At 42.2% G+C, this 24,806-nt stretch overlaps 2 protein-coding genes across 2 annotated transcripts in view; one reads left to right on the top strand and one right to left on the bottom strand.

Annotated features, from left to right (window-relative positions):
• The window catches only part of LOC135222044 (uncharacterized), a 261,893-nt gene that overhangs the window by 175,558 nt on the left and 61,529 nt on the right, over positions 1–24,806 (top strand). The gene's annotated exons all lie outside the window — the stretch shown is intronic.
• The window catches only part of LOC135222279 (uncharacterized), a 90,560-nt gene that overhangs the window by 9,141 nt on the left and 56,613 nt on the right, over positions 1–24,806 (bottom strand). The window contains exons 6-8 of the mRNA XM_064260387.1: positions 24,593–24,692; positions 22,399–22,548; positions 4,556–4,726 (exon numbers count right to left, since the gene is read on the bottom strand). Of these exons, the coding sequence (XP_064116457.1) occupies positions 4,556–4,726; positions 22,399–22,548; positions 24,593–24,692 (421 nt within the window). The remainder of the gene's footprint in view (positions 1–4,555; positions 4,727–22,398; positions 22,549–24,592; positions 24,693–24,806) is intronic.

The raw sequence follows: 24,806 nt of genomic DNA, 5'->3' as shown, positions 1-24,806 counted from the left end.
CTTCCTGGAGGACCAATGGATGGGTACTATTTGAAAATAAGCATCCTTCAGGTCCAGCGGAAGCATGAAATTGTTCTCCCTCATGGAATCAAGCATGGACCATGCCATTTCCATTGTGAACCGAGTCTGGTGAACAAATCATTTCAAAGGAGAGAGATCTATCACTGGTCTCAGCCCCCCTAGACTTCTTCCCTAGGAAAAGCCAGCTGTAGAAACCCGGTGATGGTTCTCGCACCATTTCCACAGCTCCCTTGCTCAGCATAGTCTGCACTTCTTCCTTGAGTGCTACATCCCTGGCCGAACCGGGAATGTACGTCTGGTGATGGACCGGGTGAGAAGTGGCCTCAACTCGAAGGGGAGAAGATATCCCTCCCGAAGGACATCTACTACCCAGGTCTCGGTTCCGTAGCACTGCCACGTTGCCCAATGGCTCGCCAGGCCACCCCCAACTTTTGGCAGCTGGTGAGGGGGAACGCCTTCCCTAGGGTCTCCCCTTCTTCCCAACCTCCCTTCTTGTGAGAGGAGGATAGCTGACACTCATCTCTCGAAGCGAAAGAAGAAGGCTGGGTCTTTCCCAGCGCCCCCTTCAATGTAGCAGAGGTCTTGGGGGTACAGGAAGAGTTAGCTTGGCTCTGAGGCCTAGCTGCAGTTGAATGAGACGGCCCAGATGTCTTTGTAACTGCTTGGTGTACTAAACGGTCACTGTCTTCAGCTCTCCGTTTCTCCACCTCAGCATCCACCATCGCTCTAGGGAAGAGAGAGGAGGATCCCAGCAACGGTCCATTCCTTAAGACCCAATAACAACTCCGGGCCAGCCGACTTGGATACTTGATTCAGGACAGCATCCCTCCTCCTAAGTACCAGGTTAGCCCACAGGTTGCCAGTCTTGCGGGCCAGGTAGGAAATAGCCCTGCCCCCAGACTGACAAAGTCTCCCGAAAACAGTCTTTTCTTCAGAAGCTACCATCCCAAAGAAGCTGCGCAGCGACTTTGGATACTGTGAGGGACCACAGATCCAGCCAGGAGATGGCCTGGAAGGCTGCTATAGTGGTAGACTCCAAGGCAGCTGCCTCTTGCTGCGTGAACCAGAGATTCTCGGACAGCAGGTGTTGTGGAGGCAAGCCAGGAGTCAGATGAGCTAACTCTGGGTCAACCTGTTTGGTTGGAAAAAGGTTCTCCGAAGGCACGTAGAAATGCCGCTGATGAGGCAGAGGAGGGGGAAGCAGCTTGTCCGACCTGCTGGACCTAAGCGAAACCCCTTGTCCCTGGACAAGACCGTTCACCTGGTTCAGCACACTGTCAGCCAAGGAGGATCATGGAACCCCTATAGAAGCTCTTGGTTCCTTCTTAGGCCCCCAGAACGACTCTAACCGGGAGGGGCGGTCAGAGGGGGCAACCATTGATCCTTCCCCGAGGTCATTGTGCAATGACCTCCGCAAAAGACCTCTGTATCTCTGGAGTGACCGTGTCCTGAGGTGACGGACCATCAGATCCATCCAGGCCGAGTCCCTCCCGACCTTCAATCCAGACCCCGCCCCCTGGTTGATCTCCCTCGAAAACGCCAACTTGAGCATATACCCCTTGGTCCTAAGACCAAACCAGGCACATATGCTCTAATGGATGGACTGTGAGGAGCACACTCCTCATGGTACCCCCTAGTCACCTCGCTCTTCCCGGAGTATCTTGAGGAAGTTGAAGGGACAGGTGAGGCAGATCTGACACTCCTGCCTTATCTACCAGCAGAACTGGTAGACGGAGAGGACTGCAGGCGATCACCAACCCGCGGTGTTGACCAGTCTGCAGGTCTAGATGAGCATTCTCCCTGTGGAGAAGCACTGGTCCGAGGATGGTAGCGTCAATCTCTTGCATCAGGGGAACCGCTACTGGCTGGCCGGACTGTCCGATCACGCTGGTGTGATCGACTGTCGTGTGACGGGTAATGCCCACCAACATGATGGGAGCAAGCACCGTCCTCTCGACACATCACAGTCCCAGAAGCACCTGAAGCTGTTCCCGGAGACTGGGGGGACCTCCCCACGGTCTCACCTCGTGTACAGTCCCGTGGGACCGTCACATCTACCCTGGGAACCGGATGATTGTTACAGGAATGATCACCAGCTAGGCGAAAAACACCTGGGTAACTCTCACCTCCCTTCCGCCTCGTGCCAGAGTCCTGACAGTGAGCGTACTCAGCTCCATGAACCCTAGCTGCACGTTCACTGATAGGTAACCGTACACTCAGTGAAACTTGCTCACGAGTACCCGGGACGGTTCCCAGTCCAGAGGCAGAACCTTGAGAGCCAGGAGCAGAAGTACCAGCAACAGCTGGTACCTCTGCGGTCCCCACCCTGCTCGTCCCTGGGGACGGTGAGGCAGTTCCCATTCCCAAAGGAACAGAAGGCCCACCTGTCTCACTGGAACAATGAGACAGGTCCTTAGAAGTCCCTGAACGAGACTTCTTGGTGTAGGGGGGGGCCACGGCGAGACCACCTTCTTCTTCAGCTGGGCAGCCTCAGAAGAAGTGGAGGAGGTGGCAGACGACGAAGATGAAGGCGACAATGACAACGGCACCTTCCCCTTCTTTTTAGACTTCTTCTTTGCCAGCTTCCTCAGAACAGCACAAAGATCTACCACCCAGGATGGAGTTGCAGCGGCTGCCGAAGCAGCAGGCTCCAGCACGGCCTGGGACAGAGGAACTGACGCTACAGCAGCAATCCCACGGGCAGGAACAGGGGCGATAGGCATGGCAACAGAAACAGGAGGGAAGTCCAGGGGCAAGCTCTTTGGGCACTCAAAATCAGGAGGGGGAGTGAGGACAGCATAGCCTGGAGGAGAAGGTGGGAAATATTCCACCCTTGAAGTATGCAGCACCGGTGCAACCGCAGCAGATGGAGTGACCGATGTTACATGCTGGGTATACACCAGATGAGGTGGTGCCGCACACTCAGGCGTTGAAATGGTCGTGGTCGTCCTTGACTCAATCCCATGAGACACTGTAGCTGCTGCAAGATGGCTCAACAGTCCCTGAAGAGGAGTTCCAGGCAGATTCAGGGTACGCCATACCTGCCGCAGATCCCCATCCGTGGAGTCAGACATACCCAAGGGAGCAAAAGTCGGGTTAATGGGGGGAGTTCCTGTTCGCCCAGAAGGAGAAGGATCCCCTCCTGAGCAAACAGAAGTCCCCCAGGACAACTCCAAGTCAGCATGCCTCCCTCCATCTTCTGCACTCAACGCGTCGAGAGAAGAAGAGGAGGGAGAGATGTCCCCCGAAGGGGAGAGAGCGAGACGGGGGAGTTTACTTGAAGGGAGGAAAGAAGACGACGTATCAGTGACCAAGGAAGTTTAAGTAGAACCCTCCAACGACGCCTTGGAAGACGTACGCTGCTTCTTCCTTCCCTCGTGTCTCTCCCACTGTTCTTCCAACCAAGAGATACAAACATCACATGTATTAGTTCTTCACACTCATGCCTCAGCACCTCACATAAAGGGCGTGAGAGTCTACATCAATACTCGAGCGAAACGCTCCATATTTCCTGTCCCCTACTCCAGGGCACAATCGCCACGTAGACGGGGGGCGAGAGGGCTTATCTGATTCGTGGGTTTGCATTATCAATTTACAAACACAAAACAATCACAATTGTAACAATCAAAAAGAAAGTTTATAAAGATCTCACGACAGAGGCGGGCAGAGAGAACGTCTGCACACGACAGGAATCGAAAGCAAAGTGGAATGTTTACGTCCAGTCAGGCAGGACTCCCGACTATCGGACAAGCAGTTACTGCCTAACTTCCTTGTTATTAGAGTCTTACGAACGAGTTTCCAGCTGCGGTGAAAGTAATTCCTTATGTAAAGGACCGATGGTTTGTATAACATAGGAACAATTGCAAAAGTCTCACATCTAAACCTACATCAACAATTGTGCAATCATATACATAAACAAACACAGTATGTAGAGTATACGTAGAATGAAATACTAATACTACTTAGTTGGGTGACTTGTCCAATCAACATGTAAAAGACCATGTAAATATCAGGTATCACATTTAATTCCATTGCGCTGCATATTGATAATAATGATGAGTAATTTTCATAACAGTCAAATAAAACAACTTGAAAATTACTTGAAAATTACTAAGGGTGAAAACAAGGAACAAGGGGAGACACAAACAAGAGTTGAAAAAGCAGAATCATTTTGCTGGTGAGCCAGGATTCCCACTGGCAAGGGTCTCCCATATCACTTCCATAGTTTAAAAACTGATCAGCAAGGTCTATCTTTAACAATTTAGTAAAGCTTGCATTCAAAATGAAGTCTGTAATTTATTACTGACACTTAAGTAAATTAAATATACAATGTACTTCATTTATTACTGACACTGAAGTAAATTAAATATACAATGTACTTTCATATCTTACTCCTAGTAAAATTAAAGTAGTATTGAAAAATACCTGTTTGGTAGCAACAGAGCAAAATATAATAAAAAATAATATACACTTCAAAAACAGGCCTAATACTAAAATAACTCAAGTTATAAAATACATAGCAAAATAATTTTACCTTTGTTGAAAATGCTTTCTTGGAGATCGTCTCAGTGGACCTCGATTACATCTTGAACTCTGTCCACTTCTTAAACTAAGTGTATCATCACTGCATCGGGAGCCAAGTTGCCTCAGACTTCTATGTTTCTCCAGGGAATTTGCAGTTTTACCTTGAAGCTGAGGCTCCTTACTATAAAAAAAATTACCAGTCAGTTACATTCTTATCATTGGAAAAATGTTGACTACTGCCATATTATATCCAGCTGAACTGGTGTTGTTTATAGAGCAGAATCAGAAATGGTCAAGAAATTTCATATTATGGAGAGGGAAATAGAGAGGAGAGGAATGAAAATCAGCATCAGCAATACAAGTTTGTGGTGACTGGAAAGGAATTCGAGGGGAAACTATAAAAGAAAGTGGTAAATTTAGCATACAGTGTCCTCAACTTACAGCGCCACCAACTTACAGTGATTCAATCTTACGGAACTTTTTCAATGCCGTTAATTGCGCTTTACAGCACGTAACTTTATGTTGCATCAAGTTATGGCCCTGCAAGCACTATTGACCTTCAAGTTAACAGTGCTTACAGTGCTGTAACTTGATCCATCAAGTTAAGGCACCATAACTCAACTTATGGAGCGCTTTTAAAGTGCTGTTAATGGTGAAAAAAACCAGCTTATGGCGGAAATCAACTTACAGCGCAGCATTGGAACGGATCCCGCACTGTATGTCGAGGACGCACTGTACAGTATTATATTGCCACTTTAACAGATGGTATCACAACAGCCCTTTAACACTGCAAATTATAAAATGTATAAGTGATTTTCAATATCCAAAATATGACATTTTTTAATTTATTTCTACTTTCCATAGCTAACAAACCTGAGGTCTTAACAATTGGATAATCTTTTGCCAGCTGGAAACGAGTTAAAAACAATCAAAGACTGTACAGCAAGGAATCTGTGGCATCTGGCAACTCATGCTTATACGAGGTGGAAGCTGGTCACCGACCAGGCATAGAACCTCATGATGCTCTCCTCCTCAGCCGGTTTCTTTGTTTGTCCTTGTTTTTTTTATTTCAGTGTGAGTGTGTGTGATTGTTTTGTATCATGGAGTCCACCAACTCTTCTAGACCTTGTCAGTGATTGTGCCCAGGCATTTCTAATCCTTGCACGGAATGTCGTTTCTGGTCTAAGTCGCAGTGGAAGGTATCTTACAAGAAGAGGGAGCATCATAGAGTTTCTACTGGTTCTTCTTGGGAGGGTTTTTTTGCCTCCTTGTTTGGAGTCGTCCAGCTTCCCCCTAAACTTCCAGAAGCGTCTCTCTGCCTCTGTTGTACCACTGTCTCCTTCCTTTTCTTCCATTGATTCATCGTCAAAAGTATCGGGATTTCCACAGGATGAAATTATGTTTAATTTAGCCTCATCTCTCATATAAGAGAAAACAAGGGACAAAAAGGCCTTGGAGGTTGTACGACATCCCTATTACCTCTGGGAATTTGGGACAAAGACACATATTGAAAGGGCAGAAATAAAAAATGAAAACATCAAGGATTAAGGGAGAAGTGACTGCTACACTCTTGATTAGAATATGACAGTGATAACCAGACCAAAGATTTATGATGTTCATGAAGTCTATAAAGTATATTCTATACAGTATATACTCTATGCCTTATCATTAGTCAGATACGTACTTGTATACAAATAGTTTAACTAGACCACTGAGTCAGGTCTCCACTTTGATTAAGCAGGCCATGGCCCTTGTTCTTGATAGATTTTCATCTATTATTAAACTACAACTTTAACATGTTAGTTTATTTAATAATGTAATAAGTGCATACTACTGTAGTTAACCTTAATGCGATGGACAAGAAAACTTCTGACATAACATTGCTAAGTAGTCTTTACAATTATACAGTGGAACTCCCCCTTATTTGCCTCTCAAGATTAGCAGACTCATATATTCAAAGATTTCTCTATAGACCATATGTACCCATTATTCAAGGGAAATTCGCGTTATTTTTCTGTGAAAAATATCCACAATTTACTGTATTTTCATATCAATTTCATGACTAAATTAACTTTGTGACAAAAATATTAAAAAAACCCAGATGAGAGCATTTTTAGTGGGGTTTTCTTGAGTTTGGACTAACAAAATACAGGCGGCCCGCGGTTAGCAGCGCAATCTCTTAGCATCGAATCGGTTTTACGGCTGTCGTCAAAAATATTCATGAAAAAATAAGGTATTTTAAGGTATTTTTACAGCGCAATTTTAGGTTAACAGCGCCGCAAGCGCCGTTGTCTAACAAGTACATACATACATTTGTAGAAATACCGTTCAGACCATAAAGGTTATGCAAATGATATTAAAAAATTTTATTTAGAGTTATTACATAGGTATTAGGGTAAACTATATGCCCATGACACTGTTCTATGCCACTGCCTGCTGCTCTTCCAAAAATATTGACTTAAAAAAGTGCAAATTTAGCGATTGATGTGTCAATTTATGTTCATGCTTTTGTGTTTAAAATGTGCATGAAAATTTAATATATATAGGGTACTTTTATTTCTGCACTTAAATGACACAAAGGCAGCTTTTGAAACTGCCCTTCACATTATCAAAGGATGTTTTTTCAAGTTCGTTCTTGTCCGCCACCGCCTGCCCTCTCTTCCAAAAAACGTAGTCAAAAAAAACCGCAAATTAGCGATTGATGTATTCAAACTCCTATGGAATCTAGACTAACTGAAAGGCATTTCCAGCACAGTATGTTGACAAAAACCACAAACCCCAATGTATTGTATGCTCTATCTTGCCAAAAAGAATTGCTTGAAGAAAGGTAAAGGAGAATGTAAGAGAAAGCAAAAAACCACCTTTTTGTATCATTCCATGTTTTGAGACATATCATACCTTAAAAGTGTACAAAAAACGTAGCCAATGTGGAAAATAAATGTGTGACACATTGATGAATTTGCTAGAGGATTATTGGTGAAATTAATAAAGTCATCTAAGAAAAAGAATTTGTGCCATTTTTCTTCATTTTTACCCTTTTATCAAATAATTTAAGTCAGAAAATGAATATAATCCAAGGAAAATATTGTGAAATACTGAAAATACAATGGTTCTAGAGCACAAAAATTGGTTTCAGTAAATTTTATACATTTTCAATTTTTCATTGAAAATGTGCACAAAGCTGTGAAACGTACGTATTTCTAAATCCGCAGCGAAAGGGTTAAAATGATATAAAACTGATCCAATATGATATTGTAATGATACAATTAAGTTTGTTCATACTTACCTGGCAGATATATATATAGCTGTATTTTTCCGAATCCGACAGAAATTTAAACACTTACGACACACGCAGTGGGAGTCAGGTGGTTAGTACCCATTCCCGCCGCTGGGAGGCGGGTATCAGGAATCATTCCCATTTTCTATTCATAACTTTTTATTTCCACTGTCTCCTGAGGGGAGGTGGGTGGGTACTTGATATATATCTGCCAGGTAAGTATGACAAACTTAATTGTATCATTACAATATCATTTTGTATCAGAAAAAACTTACCTGTCAGATATATATATAGCTGAATCCCACCTTTGGTGGTGGGAGTAGACAGAATAGAAGATTTTAGGAACATAGATATGCAGATAATTGATATCTTGATTCCTTACCTGTTAGCATAGCTGACTTCGTGGTTACTGCCAGCGTAAGTCTGCTTGTGCTACTAGAGTTGCAGCGAGGTAGAGACCTATATAGCTGGTGCACTCCAGATGATCTGTCAACAGGGGCGAGACCACGACGTGACTAGACCATATTGACCATACCATGAGGGCTAAGAACTAAAATAAATATATATATATATATATCACCACCTGACCCACCTAGCCAAAGTAAGGTGTGTTAACTAAGGCTTAAGAGTTAAGAAGTCACCGTTGTCGGCGACTCAACTACTAAATTAAGAGCTCTTCCTAACCATTTTCTACAGGATAGGATGAGTGGTACTTCTTGCCCCCAAGATTGTGTCGCAGACAACGTATGGCCCTAGCGAGCAGCAGATCTCATATGCCATCTTCACATCTCGCAGGGATGTGAATTGAACACAGAGTTGCTTCGCTAAAACATGGTACTCAGGATGTTGCTGAGTGCCATGCTCTGTTGAAATGCTTCCGAGGCCGCGCCCTCACCCCCTCGTGAGCATTCAAATCAAAAGATTTCAAATCTTTGTGCAAACACAAAGAAGGAGCTTTTTTGAAAGACCTCCTTAACAATAAAGCCAGGGTGTTCTTCGACTATGGGCAAGTCTGGTCTTTTCGGAACACTGCAGATTGCCGTACGACTTCGACTTTCTTGAGTTTTATGTAGATAAAAACTTGAGAGACCTGACAGGGCACAGGACTCTCTCTGGCTCCTGCCCACTAACTTGTGCCATCCTTGCTTCCAAGCTCCTGGCCCAAGGACAAAACTTTGGGTTTCCATTCTTAGGCCATAACGAAAAGCTTAGAGAGCACACCGCCTTGTGTTCTCTAAAGCCAAAACTTGTGACGATGGCTTAAAATCTCACTAACCTTCTTTGTCGTATCTAGGGTGGTTAGAAAAATGCCTTCCTGATCACATGCAAGAAGTTAACAGGTAGGAGATGTTCGAATGCTTTGACATCAAGAACTTCAGACTATGTCTAAGTTCCATATTGAAAGCTTCGATCTGGACATGCACAGTCAGTCCGTCTGTACTAACGTCAGGTGACCGACCAGTTGACCAGTCAGACGAATCAAGGACAGCAAGGCTGTACCCTGAAGACCATAAGGCACTATTCTTCGCTGAAGGATGAGTGTTTGGACTGCGCCTGGGCGATTCAAGCTAAGCAAACCTTGGGGGGTGTATCAACGCAACCCAACGTCGTTAGCGAATCAACTCCTGAGCCACTCCTGACTCGAGCTTCTGGTGCCAGGAGAAAGGAGCGAGGAGCAAAAAGGCGATTCAGTCCCGAAGGACGAATGCCTGACAGTCCAACCTGGTCTCATGTTAAACGATCATCGGGGGTGTATAAACGCAACCGACTTCGTCAACAAGAAACTCAGGGCTACTATATGTCTCCTGATCTCGCACGAGTGTCTGACTCCGAGAAAACAGGTGAGACAAAAAGTAGATGGTGAGCGAGTTTCGAGATTTCACAGAAACTCAAAAGATCCGGTGAAGGGCTTTGGTTTGTTGTTTGACAGAAGCAAATCTCTGAGCCCAAAGGCCGTCAACAACATATTTGCGTATTCTTTAATAGTTGTGACTGCCAGCTTATTCCCATTCTTCAAACGGAAAGGGAAGACTGCAATCTTATGCTGTCAACATCTCGATAGTCTGAACGTAGAGTCAGACTCAGAGCGGAGAGGTTATAGGTACCTTTCGTGTTAAAGGAGACTGACTCTCTCGGTAAAAGGTCCTTGGAAGGACGTGACCTCTGTGAATCTAGGGTCTTGAAGGCCAACATGGGGCGATTAGCGTCATTGTCGCTCCCTGTGATGATATAAATCATCTTATTACATTTCCTAAGTGATTGAAAAAGGGGAAAAGAGACTAAAACATCCATCCCCGTTCAATATCATAGGATGGCGTTTAATGTTACGCTCCCGGATCGAGAAAAAGGGAGCAGAGAAGAAGAAGCCTCTTCGTCCTCAACCTAGCGAAGAGATGAATGAAAGGACGTCCCTAAAGTCTCCACAACTCTCAACATACTTCTAAAGAAAGATTCCACTCGGAAGTCAGTAGTTGCTGCCTTCGATCGAGACGATTCGAACGGACTTTTGCAATCCTGTAACGAACCTCTAGAGGATCGTTCCATTCTTACTACGCCTGTTGTTATAATAGGCTCTTTCTCGTAAACCCGAACCGGGACCGAGAGAAGATACTTCCTAAGATATGAGAGAGCTGTGGAAGATCAGAGTTGATATGGACCATGGTTCCAAAACTCGTTTCGAGGACTGGAGGGACAACTGAATTGCTTCCACTTCTTTCAGATTATGATCCAGGACATCTGAAACCCTCTCCAGATGTCCGGCACCTTCTTTCTATCACCTCAAGAGATACTTAACGCACCGAGAGATGTTCAGAATCATTCCTAGATCTTTAATAAAATTTCAGTTTCCCGGTAGGAAAAAACTGTAGAGGTCTGAATTGCAGTCTATTCAGGGAAACAAACTTCTTTAGGAAGGAAATGGTACCCCAGCAAGCTCATCCATTCCCTCACACAGTATGTTTACTTCCCTAATAAGGCTGCGCTTTGCCTAAGCAAGAGAGCATATAATAGTGCAATGTTGTGTAGACTCGTAGTCCTATACCGTGCGGTAACGAGCACCGAAAGGAGTAAGATATCTCTGTAGAACATATTAAGGCCAAACGAATGCAATGTTTATTCATTCATGTAAGAAATCCCCTCAATCTTAGGCTAAAGTCCGTGATTGTAGGGCAGAGATACAGTTCGTCAGTCAATCCCGTAGGAGAGAGAGAGACGTAACTGCCAGCACAGAGATACGGTTAGTCAGTCAATCCCGCAGGAGAGAGAGGGGACTTAACCTACAGCGCATGACAGCGAACGAGTTTGGTACTGGTCGTGTTTGACTGGAGGAGAGGAGTCAGAGGACAGTGACAGCAGCAGCTTACGATCGTTCCGTCACGTTTCGTCTCTTAACTTTATGCCTGGGTTGCCAGCTACCCTATTCTATGAAGAAAAAGGTCCGTTATTTTTAGCATAAAGAGACTCTCTAAGCTGGTATATTTAAGCGAAACACAGAAAACGCTAAATATATAGATGCGTTTGTGTCGTCAGAACACTACCATACAACGGTAAAAGATAAATCGGAAACTCCTGGAAGGCTGCAGGGAGTAACGATTAAATGTCCTTAAAATGGACCATAGACCTCTCGGTTGCCATCCGAAGAGGTAACTACAGCAAGCGTATATGACTTGAACCAACCAGAAATAAAATAACGCAAGGCAAAATATGAAATTATATCACAATAAAGTTGTTCATAACTTACCTGGCAGAACATATACTATAGCTGAATTCGGAAATACAGCTACATACTATATGACAGGCAAGTTTCATGAACAAAACTTAGGAGAATCGAAGCAGTCAGCTCAAGCTTCTTATGTTATTGGACATAAGCGTTCATTGACGTATCTACAAGTCTATTTCTTGTACGAGTCTGCGAATGACGAATGAGAGCTCTTCCGAATCTTGTCAATAAGAGCTTATTCGCTTACGCAATATCAAGTTAATGAGATGTTTGTCAATGAGAACTAACCCATTTACGGGACAAAGAGATATTTTGTCAAATGAGGGGATACCACTTACTTGACAAAACGATAGTATATTGTCAATGGGGGAAAGTCACTGAATTGACAAAACGTAATCCAGGAAGTCGAGCATTTTATTTCCGATTCCCGTCTCAAACGAGGAAGGGGCAAGAATCCTGTTAAGAGACTGGGCTTACGTCAGGTAGAACGACGATGTTCAATTCGGCAGCGTAGTCCGACTAGGAACTAACAAATCTATCATCTGAAAGCCCTTTCAGATGGGCTAAAAAGCTGGCAAAATTATCCTGGGAAGAGGAAGAAACTCTCCAACCAGCTTCCTCTCCCGTATCAACAACTAATGCCTGCTAAAGCTTAAAATTTATTGGCAGTATGGCAAAGGCAGTCCTGTCTTGCGCTTTCCTGAAGAGCGTACTTTTGATGAGTGCCTTTGCAAGAATCCTACTGAACGTTGCCGAGAGTCCTGACTGCAGGACATCGAGCCTAACCCGTAACTGCCTTATCGCAAAGTCTTGACTGCGTAGTGGCAACTTAAATTTATTGGTAGAATGGCAAAGCTTGCGGTAGAGCAAACGAGAACTTCCCTTGAGCTTTCCTTAACTCCATCACCTATGCGAAAAGCAATATTAATTGACAGAGACCTCTTGAATTCACGAAACCCGATGTCTTGCTGGGTTTCGAAAAGAAGAAGTTGTGTTCACTTTAAGCTTACTCCGAAGCACTGCCTACTTCACATTCTTTGCAGGTGAGGTAGAAGGTATCATCGAAGGTAGAAGGTAAAAATTCTTTAAGCCCAAATCTGAAACAAGAGCTTGAAGAGTTCAACAGAAACGTTCAGCCAGGCGACACACCTGGCGTGCGCTGGTGCACCTCGTCCGACTGGAGCGCGGCGTCCACTGGAGGCGCTCGGCGTCCACGGAGCGCGCTCGGCGTCCATTGGAGCGCGCTCGGCGTCCACTGGCGCGCACGCTCGGCGTCCACTGGTGCGCGCTTGGCGTGCACCCGCGCGCCCCCTGGCTTGGGCGTCCGCTCTCAAAAGCTTACTGCTACTATGACTTCTTTTACGTATTTCTCGGTGGAAAGACGGACACGAGTCAGGCGACGTTCGCCTTCTTACTTCTCACTGAAACGCATAACGAGAGAGAGAGAGAGAGAGAGGACGTGAAGCGTCCTCTTCTATAAAGCTTCTATTTAGAGGGCGCGAGTCCATCCGAAAGCTCCAACCCTGCGCGGGGAGGACGCTTCGGAGGACGAGAAGCAATCCTTCAGGATTCGTGCACGTGCACGCACTTAGGCAGTCTGGGGATTTTCATCAGAAACTGCCGAAGGCACGCCAGATCGGTGGGGGTTCCTCGTAACCCTCCTTCGCTTTCGACATGCTCTCTCCCTGGTTCTGGGAGTCAAGCAGAGGTCCCGGCTAGAGGCGAAACGAGGCGATCTGACGCACCCTCACTACACAAGGGGTATCACTGCACTTCTGCACTTCACTTTTACTCTCTAAAGCAAGCACTTTCAATTCTAAGTTACGAATCAAAGGAGTATCAGAGAAAGGGCAATTTCTCTACAGACACTGCTTAGGGCCCGAAGGCAACACTGCAGGGTTAGGAGTAACAATTACAGAAGTAGCACTTCACAGCAATGAAGGAGAGCGAGCACCTCTCGTAGACATATACATAGCCCGTAGGCCATACTACAGGGTTATGCAAAATAAAGTCTACAGGAAGGTTAGCAGGTTCACTACCCTGACTTTTGTTACTGATTAATTGCGTACATACGAATCATTACTACGTCTTCCTTACGGAATTAGACATGTTTACTGATTAATTGGCGTACATACGAATCATAACCGTCTTCCTTACGGAATAGACAAAGTCTCACACTCTTACATGACAAATCTCAACAAAGAAGCAAGACCCATACCCCTCGTACATACCAAGTGCGAATCTACCGAAGCTTTCGTAGCCACACCCTATCTTTGCAGACAACCCCGTCTGAAACTAGCCTAACTAGATTCAGATATTTTATGCAAAAATGAATCAAATTCAAATCAATTTAAGATAGCGTATGCCTAGCCACAAATCCAAGTGAATAAATCAAAAGACAATTAGGATACTTAGCGGCAATGAAGTTTCCAAAATCCTAAGACGGAGGTACTGAAAACAGGTGTTTTCAGCACCGGCGACAGAAAAATTATGAATAGAAAATGGGAATGATTCCTGATACCCGCCTCCCAGCGGCGGGAATGGGTACTAACCACCTGACTCCCACTGCGTGTGTCGTAAGTGTTTAAATTTCTGTCGGATTCGGAAAAATACAGCTATATATATATCTGACAGGTAAGTTTCATGAACAAAACTTAGTTTTGTACTAGACATAACTTCAAAAGAAAAAATGAAAGTTCAAAAGATTCCGTAATGTAAAGATGATGAAGTGCTCAATTTAGAATGACTACATTAGCGGTCAACACGGTAATTTGTGCAGGGCATCTGCCACATCAAATTTTGAGTAAACTTTTTATGGATCACTAGAATATTGCTTTTAATTTTATTTATATAATTTACTCTTTTAATGTTAACAATCCATAGCAGTAAAAAAACAAAAAATATCTAACCACTAACATAAAAGGAAACCTTTAAGATATAAAGGTAGGTAATTATCCATCCTTGCCTTGCCAAAGGACTCTTAATAAGGAATTCATAAAAAAAATCAGGCAATTTGCTATTTTCTTATTTTGTTACATAAAAGAGAAATTTTCTTAAAACTCTTTACAAACAAAAGTTTGACAGCTCTGAACTCTAAAGTTATTTTCATTCATATTTAATTTTCAAAAGTTGATTTGCAAGTCAGCAATGCAGAAATGTGGAAAGCTAAGAATTCTGCATCTCTCCCTCTTTCTGTGAAAGCATTATCCTTTTCTTTTTATGCTGCTAATTTCTATTTTGTTTACACTTCTCTTTCCTTAGGCAATTTCCTTTAGTTTGTGTGTATACATATAGATATGACAAATATTTTATTAATTTGTACTTTTCACAGCTAACACATCTCAGGTCTTAACAATAGGATAAGTCTTCTGGTGCCAGCTGGAAACCAGTTAAAAACAATTGAAGATTGCAAATGCAAGGTATCTGTGGCATCTAGTATCTAAGGCATAGCTGAGGTGAAGTGAGTCCAGAGACTGCGCTTGAATCCAGTGACACATCAGTCTTTCTTCCAACCCAGGATGAAACATAAGAGGGGTGGCTAGAGATGGGCAGTCAATGTTAAGACCTAAGGTTTGTTAGCTATGAAAAATACTAATTAATAAAAGAATTCGTCATTTGCTTATACACGGAATGAACCTTTGGTCTTACCAATAAGATAAACTTACACTTGAAGGGAGGTATGAGAATCCTGTACTGACTGAAGGTTCGGAACACCTGATCATTCTTCTTAGAAATGGGAATTCTAAAGAAGAGGACCTAAGCCTTTGAGATGTTAGATATGTGGATATCTAACACTCAATTCACTGGGTTTCAATACACTTAAACATGTCCAGCTTCATTGCATATATGGAAGTCAAGTAACAAACCACATAAGCTACATGAAATGGGTTTGTCACCACTCCTCACTCCCCTTGCTGGAGAGAAGAGTTGAAGCTACTGAGAAGCAGATTTGTATGTTTCATGGAGCATAAAAAGTGCTGTAACAGTATGGCTGCAACAGTCACCTGTATCAAGCCAGTTCCAGTATATGATGTGTCTTTTCTTCAAACTGCCCATAGGTATGAAGAAAGGAGAAAAGAGAAAGAAAATAGGCCAGTCATCTCACTTATTCCCTACTCCACACAATCATCTTAGGCAAGATACAAAACTGTCCCACCAGGGGCTCTGGATGAGTCACACTTGTTAAACAGCCACCACTGGACCCCAAGGAAAGTGTCCAAGGATCTGTGGGCAACATCCTTCAGGTAGAAGGAAGTCAAAGTGGTCTGACACAATCAGAAACCAGCATTTAAAATCCTAAGAACAGATAAGTTCTTCTAAAATGCCAGGGAAGGACCTAATCCTCTGGTGTCATTCACTTCTGCATGCACCTAATTGGTGACAGAACTCGATGATGAGGAGTATGGTTGCCCAACCACCTCATGTACTTAAACAAAAAAGTATTCCAAGACACTTCTTTCTTGACCTGGATTGCATCAACATAAAGTCTACGACACCTACACTCATGGTAATGAGACCCTCAGATAACGCACTGCTTTGATGGGTCAAAGCATATAATCTTTCAGGTTACTAATAACAAAATCCATACTGTAAAGAACGGTGAGAAAGGCGAAGCTGTCATTGTGAACCATGGAAATCTGGGTCTTAACCAAGAACTCCAGGGCAAATTCGAAAGCTAATGACCCCAACCCGTTGTGAGTATATGTCATAAGCCCGACCCTGGAGCTCTCCAACCCTTCCAAGGAAGCCAAGATCAGGAGGAAAACTGTTTTCAAAGTCAGTTTCCCGAAGACGACTGATGCATACCTCAAAAGAGCTTGAGTGAGACTACTCAGTACAGTGTCCCCCCCCCCTAATTTGCAAAGGATGCATACCATAACCCCCCCTCGCGAATACCTAGAATCTGCGAAAAGTTGAAACTCCTATAAAACACATAAAACTGCTCATTTTGTTAGTTAAAACTCAAGAAAAACCCACTAAAAGTTTGTATACCGTATATACTTGTGTATCATGCAACTTTTGAAGACCTAATTTTGGAGTTAATTTTAAGAGGGTCGCGTCATACCCGAGATATAAAATTAGAGTATGTATGTAATAATCACATATTAGTATCATATGATAAAATATAAACATAATGAATATGCATCTTTTCCATGGATCTTTTAAAAAGTTATACTTTACTTCACTGCATCCAGTAATATTATATGTATTATCATATTACTAGTATTTTTTTGTATTATAAAATACAAACATAGCAATCAATGTTTTGGTTTGGAAATCAGCTGTGGGCGATTGCAAGGTAAGTTTGTTTTCCTGTATTGATCTCAAATCAGAGCGGCTTTCTTGCTTCTAGTTAGCACAAATGAATCTCAAGATATTCTATTTATATGGGACATGGTTATTTTACGTTATATGAAGTGTTATCACTTAAATATGTATAGTTTGTGAACGAAATTTAGTTTTTTTTTTGTTAGTAGATGGCACCGAGGGCATTTTTACACAGTAAACAAGCCCTCAGTGCCATCTACTAACAAAAATAGTAACCAAATTTTGTTCACAAACAATACATATTTAAGTGATATTTCGACTTGAAAATACTTCGTATAACCCAAAATAACCTTGTCCCACATAAATAGAATATCTTGAGATTCACTTGTGCTAACTAAAAGCAAGAAAGCCACTCTGATTTGAGTTCAATACAGCAAAACAAATTTACCTCGCAATTGCCCTCAGCTGATTTCCAAACCAAAACATTCGTTTACACAGTACAAAAATCAACAGATTCCGTTCGATATTTTTCACTTGATCTCGTCAGAATACTACGAGCTTTATGTATTTATCTTTTATTGGAGTGAAAACAGTGAAATGTGTTCTTTCAAGCCCAATAGTTATGATTAAAACAAGTTTCTCTCAAATTTTGTTTACGGTCAAGTTTGATGGTACTATACTGAAGTTTGTAAGTTTCATCCACATTGCCGATGCACGATAATAGTCGTTGGCAGGTCAGCAATCTTTCCACAGCTTCAGCTAAAACTTACAGGTTAAATTTAGCAGTATATGCCCTTGTCAATCTTTTCTACATAATGAGTAAGGATATAGTAATGTAAGAATATATCAGTCCTATTCTCCTTAACATGATTTGTAACATAAATATGGTAATTTTTTACTATTGTATGATAGTTGAAATCCAAGCAAAAACGCTGTTGTTATGGAGGAGTTATGGAGTTCCATTTGACAACATCTGTGTGTGTGTGTGTGTGTGTGTGTGTGTGTGTGTGTGTGTGTGTGTGTGTGTGTGTGTGTGTGTGTGTGTGTGTGTGTGTGTGAGAGAGAGAGAGAGAGAGAGAGAGAGAGAGAGAGAGAGAGAGACAGAGAGAGAGAGAGAGTAATTGCTGTATGGATAGTTAACGACTGAATTGGCTGTTGGTGAGTTCTGGGCTGTCTGCTGGTGCAGCTGGAGTTAGCTGTTCGAGTTCTGTGTTTTCAGTCAGTCTTTGGTCAGTCTTGGGTAAGAGCCTGTGATAGTCAGTAGTGTCGGCAGCAGTCTATTGAAGGCATTGACACTCAAGTTAAGTTTTGTGTTTTGTTGATTTGTTGTTAGTTATTGTTAAGTTTGGTGTTGTTGTGCCTGTGTTGTTGGATTTGTTGTGCTTGTGAGTTCCTGTTGGATTATATGTGAGTTGTTATAGTTGAGGGTTGTTGTTGTTGGGGAGCTATTATGGTTTCTTGGTGTGGTTGTGAGTTGTTGAGGGTTGTTGTTGGTGAGCTGTTGTGATTCCTTGGTGTTGTTAGTGGGTGTGTGTGTGTGTTAGCTTGTTGTGTTGCTGGTTTTTTTTTGTTTTTATTGATTGTTTGTTCAGTGGTCTTGGGTTGTGGTTGTGTTTTTTTATTGTTGTGTTCCATTTTTGTTGTTGTGTTGTTGGTTGTGGTTCTTGGTAGTGGTCTTTGTTGTTGGTATCTCCGTGACCTCCACCGTCAGACAGCACAGCATAGCCTGGAGTATCTGGAGTTGGGTGAATACATGTGTTTGTGTTTTTTTGTTCTGTGTGTAGGTATAGGTCAATTGTCCTGTGTGTATTCTGTAGTGTAAAGAGGAAAGTGTGACTGAAGTTGAGTTTGGCAGCTGGATTGATTAAGTTTATGTGGGGGGGATTTGCCACCTACTTACTTTTAAGCTTGTGATTCCGCCACATTGTTATCGGTTTAGGTTGTTCATAGTTAATCAGCTGTTTCTGGCAGTATGTGTTTACACAACAAGTATAACATTACTAACAATACTTTTGGCATTTCTTTTACTTTTTTAAACTTAACTAGATGGGATAGATTAAGAAATGGAGGAAAAGGGGTTAGCCTAACTAAAAGATGGAATAGATAGAGGAAAAGAGGTTAGCCTATTGTTACTTGGTCTCATAAATTTAACTCGCATGTTATGTGATAAAATAATTTTTTAAGGGTGCAAATTTGGGGGTCGCATGATATGTGAGATCGCGTTACACGAGTATATACAGTACCTTGTTTTTTAATAGTTTTATCACAAAATTACATATTTTTAATCAATTTGTATTTTTCATAACAAACCTGAGGTCTTAACATTAGGATAATACTAGTGCCAAGCTGGAAACTGGTAGCATTAATACAAACTTGTGTGATCCAGGGACTACTGGCATCTGTACCAGGTCATGGGGTATTGCAGTTCCCAGAATGCCCCTGGTGTCCCATGACCTATCAGTTACTCTTCCAATCCAGTTTAGACTGTTCAAGAGGTGGTTCAAGGTGGGCTTTTATATGTTAAGACCTCAGGTTTGTTAGTTATGAAAAATAAAATGGATTAAAAATTTGTCATTTGTTCATATACGAAAAAAACCTTCGGTCTTAACCTTAGGATGGACTTACTTATTGGTGGGAGGTAATTCTCTATAACTGACTGGGAGTTTGCCACCTTTATCCATTTCCGAATAGTAGATCTATTCTAAGACGGTGGACTATAACCTCCAAACCAAAGGTATATGAGAATCTATTGGTTTCCCTCTCTGGGTGTTTCATACAATGCCATAGCTTATTGCATTGCTGAAGATGGAGAGCTATCTGTTCTCATAAGAAACTCCAGTCCCTGTACACGGATCTATTATCACCCCACTCTCTCCCTATTACTAAGAGGAGTGTGTTGCTACTGAAATGTATCCTATGCTCTAGATTATCTTTGCAGTATGGCCTGTCTCCCTCCCCTGTATCTAGTCCATTCCAGCTAGTGATGGTACTCTCCCTCTTACTGCCCGTAGGTAAAGAAGTAGCTAGAAAAAGTAGGAAAGAAAGAAGACCAGCCATCTCAATCATTCTACTTTCATACCTTCAACTTAGACTAGACACTAACTGACCTGCCAGGGGTACTGGATGAGCTATACCACTTGTTGAGCAGCCACCACTGGACCGAAGAAAAAAAAAAAAATCCAAGGATCTATGGGAACATCTTTTATATAAAAGGAAGTGAAAATTGTTTAGCGTCGCCAAATACCAGCTTTCAAAATCTTCTCTACAGACATATTTTTCTTGAGTGCCAAAGAAGAGCTCAAGCCCCTGATATCAAGAGCTCTAGCTCTCTCCAGACTATTTGACCCTCCATCCTCTGTCATGTACGCATTCCTGATCGTTTCTCTCACCCAAAACGATATTGTATTCCTGGACACTTCCTTCTTGTTCCGTCATATATTCACAAAAAGCCTTTGGCATCCCAAACTGAGATGCCGAGTTCTCAAGTACGCTCGTAGTACTCTGACAGGGCATAGCAGCATTTCTTCAGGGTTATCATCATCCACAATTCTCCCAGAAGAAAGGTATCCCCGAAAAAAGAAGTCAAATCTGCCCATTCACTACTGATGGGTTTTGAGTTTTGGCTACAAAGTCTGGGATAAATTCAAAGACCATAGACATCCAACCTCTCAAATGCTTCACATATGATGGACCATGTAGCTCCCCCATCCTTTTGGTTGCAGCTAGAACCAATAGGAAGACTGCTTTCAGGGTCAAGCTTCTATCTGTGGACTGTCGCAATGGCTCGTATGGGGGTTTTGTAAGGCTGCCAAGTACCATGGTTAAATCCCAATCTGGAGCTTTTAGTTCCTTTAGGGAACAGGACTGCTCAAAACTCTTCATTAACATAGCCATTTCCCATGAAGAAGAAATGTCCACGCCTTTCATCCGCAGAACCGAAGCTAGAGCAGCCCTTTATAGCAGATACTGACATAAGTCTTTCTGTTCTGAGATATATCAGAAAATCCGCTAACTGCTGAATAGGGGTTCTAAGTGGAGACAAGCTCCCTCTGCAACACCAATCACAGTACACAGACCATTTTTCTTAGTACACAGCTGCTGATGGTCTGATATTTCCTGCCATCTGTGTTGCTGCTGTCTGAGAAAAGCCTCTCCCTCGTAGGACATACTTGACAGTCTCCACCCGTGAAGTGATAGGGACTGCACTGACCGGTGGTATCTCTCCACGTGTGGTTGACACAGTAGGTTGTTCCATGGAGGTAACTCTCTCGGCACATCAATTAGAAGTTCCAACTGGTCCGGAAACCATTCTGCTTTTGGCCACAATGGGGCTACCAGAGTCATCTTGAGGTTCTCAGACTGCATCACCTTGTTGAGAACCTGACGGATTAGGCAAAAGGGAGGGAATGCGTATACGTCCAGATTGCATTTTGTGGTGGGGGGAGAGAAAAAAAAAAAAAAAAAAAAAAAACAGGAATTTGTGGATATGTCTCAGAAAAATACGGCGAATATGCAAATTTTCTGCGAATAATGGGTAGATGTGGCCCATAGAGAAATCCATGAATGCAGAGAATGCAAATACGGGGGTCCACTGTACTAGAGTAAGGTGCCACATAAAAAGGTCTGAGTTTCCTAGACGAACAGACCGCTCAAAGCTTTCGAACCATATGGAGAATCCTCAGGGTGAAGTGATGTCCACATTGTTCAGAGAACTAATCACAAGTCAGGCCTGTAGCCCCTTGCCAGTGTCAACAGAACAAACTTCCTCTGTTCTGACAAATAACCAGATCTTGTCTACTGAACAGGATTTCTGAGTGAAGAGAAATCCTAATGATGATGCCAACCACAGCAGCAGACGGCTCACCTTGTACATGGCTGATTTCCAGCTAGAAAGAGAAACTGGACAGACTCCAGACATGGAGATATAAGGATTCTGCTGACTGGTGGCATCTCTCAACACGAGAATCGCGAAGAAGGCGCCACTCGGCTTGGGACCACAGGGAGCTGCTATAGTCAGCCTAAGACTTTTGAGCCTCTGTATCTGTTCCTGTACTCAAGACACCTCCAACAAATATTGGAGTGCTCATCTCGAAGAGCTCCTGGCCTTGGGGGCATGGAGAGCATAGGACAAAGAACTCCACATTGTGTTGGAGTTGAAGGCAGCTTTCCTGGGTCTGCAGTAGATTCGAGAAAGGGAGGTAGGGTACTCCATCATTTAACCTCCCAGAATGTTCCCAATATGCGGAAGTCTAAAGATCCTATTGTCAATTTGTGCACTGTCAAAGTACTTACAATGTAGACAGAGATGTCCTTTCGCCGCCAAAGGAAGGTGCATTGCCAACAGAGGGGATGCCCTATGAGGTGAGCCCTTATGATACAATTGTTGCACAGGATTTTCTTATCTGCTGCTATTGTTTTATGACTTAGTCAAACTTGTTTCTGTTGCTATGCAATATTTCTAATCTAAGTTCAGCACTACACAGGATAATTCCATAAACTAGTAAAAAAACTTAAGAATATATTTCTAATCTAAGTTCAGCACTACACAGGATAATTCCATTAACTAGTAAAATAAACTTAATAATTTTACCTTTTGGATTTGTGTGATGAAACCGTAACATACGCAGACTCCCTATCTTGATAAGAGCTACATGTTGAAGCAGTTTCTTGGATGATATATCGATTCTTTATACGATTACATTCTTCAGTCAACTTTTCATGTCGTTCATCTATGTTATAGCTGTAAATACACAGATCACCTTTACATTATGTTTAAAATTTTACATAAAAAGTAGTACAGGCAGTCCCCGGGTTACGATGGGTTTGGCTTACGACGTTCCAAGGTTAAGCTGCTTTTCAATTATATTCATCAGAAATTATTTCCAGGGTTATGATGCATGTTCAAGGGTTACGCCACCTACAACGCTGATCTAGCAGAAATATGACACCAAAAATGCAAAATAATCACTATTTGAAGTTTTTTTATGAAAAATGCAATAAGAATGTAGTTTACATAGTTTTCAATGCACCCAAAGCATTAAAAGTAAGGTTTTCTTAGGATTTTTTATGATGTTCCAGCTTATGACAATTTTCGGCTTACAACACGTCTCAAGAACGGAACCCCCTTCATAACCCAGGGACTGCCTGTATACGTGCAGCAATTGTAAATATAGGAAAACACTTGAAATTTGCTTACCAACTGAACTGTGTGCGCATAGCCAAAAACTCATTAAACAACAAATGAATTCAACAGAGAGCTTCACACAAGAATGTGTGTACTATTGGTTTGAGGTGTGTTGAAAGTAACCAATATTTACGGTTAAAAGATGTTTAATTGCATTCATATGTGTTGAGTTGATTATATAATTTAGCCAAAGGCCAAGCACTGGGACCTATGAGTCATTCAGCGCTGAAATGGAAATTGACAGTAAAAGGTTTGAAAGGTGTAACAGGAGGAAAATTTTGCAGTTGCACCATGACTCAAGTGTTAGTAGAGGGTGGAAAGTAGGCTGAAGAAAGAGCATATGAAAGGAGGTACAGTAAAAGGAATGAAAGTGGTTACAGCTAGGAGCCAAAGGCACACTGCAATGAACCTTAAGTAATGCCTACAGTGCACCGCATGAGGCCCACTGACAGAATTACTCCCCTATGGGGAATTGTACTCATATGTGTGCTACAAAATTGGAAATCTAAATTGAACATTCAAATACAGTTGAGTACTACACACATTTTTGTTAAAAGTGACGGCACCACTACATGCTACATAGTTTATAGAAAATTTATTGTTTGATATTTAAGACACTTTGGTATTTTGACTGACATATACTAAAAGTCTTCAAGCACCATTTACAGTTCATCTTCCAGGCACATTACACAACATTGCTAAACATTATCTAAACATTACACAAAATTACTAAACATTACTAAACAATAAATTGTAGTGTGGGATTTTTATTAACACCTATTTAATGGACTGTCAAACTGCTGTACATACCTCCACTCATTTTTATCTGATACAATATTTTTACAGAAATTTATTTTATGTCAATAAAATGGTAAACAATTTGTCTTCATTAATTTTAGTTTTATCTCCCTAATAGAGATTTTTCAGAATTTTTAAGTAGGTTAACTAAAATGATGGAGTCTGCAAAAGTGCCTTTAGTACTGGTTCGTTTCCAAATTTGACATTTGAAAATTATATTTGGAGATTTATTAATACTGGTAGGTACTGGGTTTGCAATATCAAATTTAATTTTTTTAGATCAACTTTTTTGTACAGTCCCACTTCTTACAATGCAAGTTCCCACCTACTAATTTCATGCGATCATGGATCAAACAACACAAATAGGGTTTCTGACTGTCTGGGGTCCTGGATCTGCCCACACACACACAGTACAGGCTGATAAATGGAAACTGCCACTAACCGAAACTCGGCAATTTATGCCACTTATGGGGCCAAGTATCGGTTAATGGCACCTCTGTTAGGCATGTTATGGTGCCATAACTCTATTATCAGCACCTTATGGCGTTATAAATCGCTGATTTTATGACACTAGACTAGCCCCATAAAACCGGACCGTCATTAACCGAAACCGGCGATAACCAGGGACAGCCTGTACTGTTACATGTTTGCCATTTTCGTTCTTTCTTTTGGGTGGGGCTGAAGCTTCAGGGATGATTTCAATTTATAGGAGAAGACTAATAATAAGTACATAATGGGATGTATGAAATAATGAACTTTTTTCCAGATTATAAAACAATAATACATACTACAGTATACTTACTATATGCCATGGTGATGGGAATACAGAGATTCAGGCCACTTTAGACTTTTCACCTCCGTGAGGGTAGATTTAGTCTTAAACAGGTGGCAACCAGAGGAAGCTGAAAACAATGCATTTACAAATATTAGTTTCAACAATCCTCCAGATGAAATACAGTCACCTACAGCTTGCTATCTTCAAAGAAACTAATCTGATCCACCGATGGGCTTAAGGT

The sequence above is a fragment of the Macrobrachium nipponense genome, chromosome 3 (genome assembly GCF_015104395.2).
Source record: "Macrobrachium nipponense isolate FS-2020 chromosome 3, ASM1510439v2, whole genome shotgun sequence".
NCBI classification, from domain to species: domain Eukaryota; kingdom Metazoa; phylum Arthropoda; class Malacostraca; order Decapoda; family Palaemonidae; genus Macrobrachium; species Macrobrachium nipponense.
Note: the sequence above shows the minus strand (reverse complement) of the source record. Positions and strands in the feature narration are given on the sequence as shown.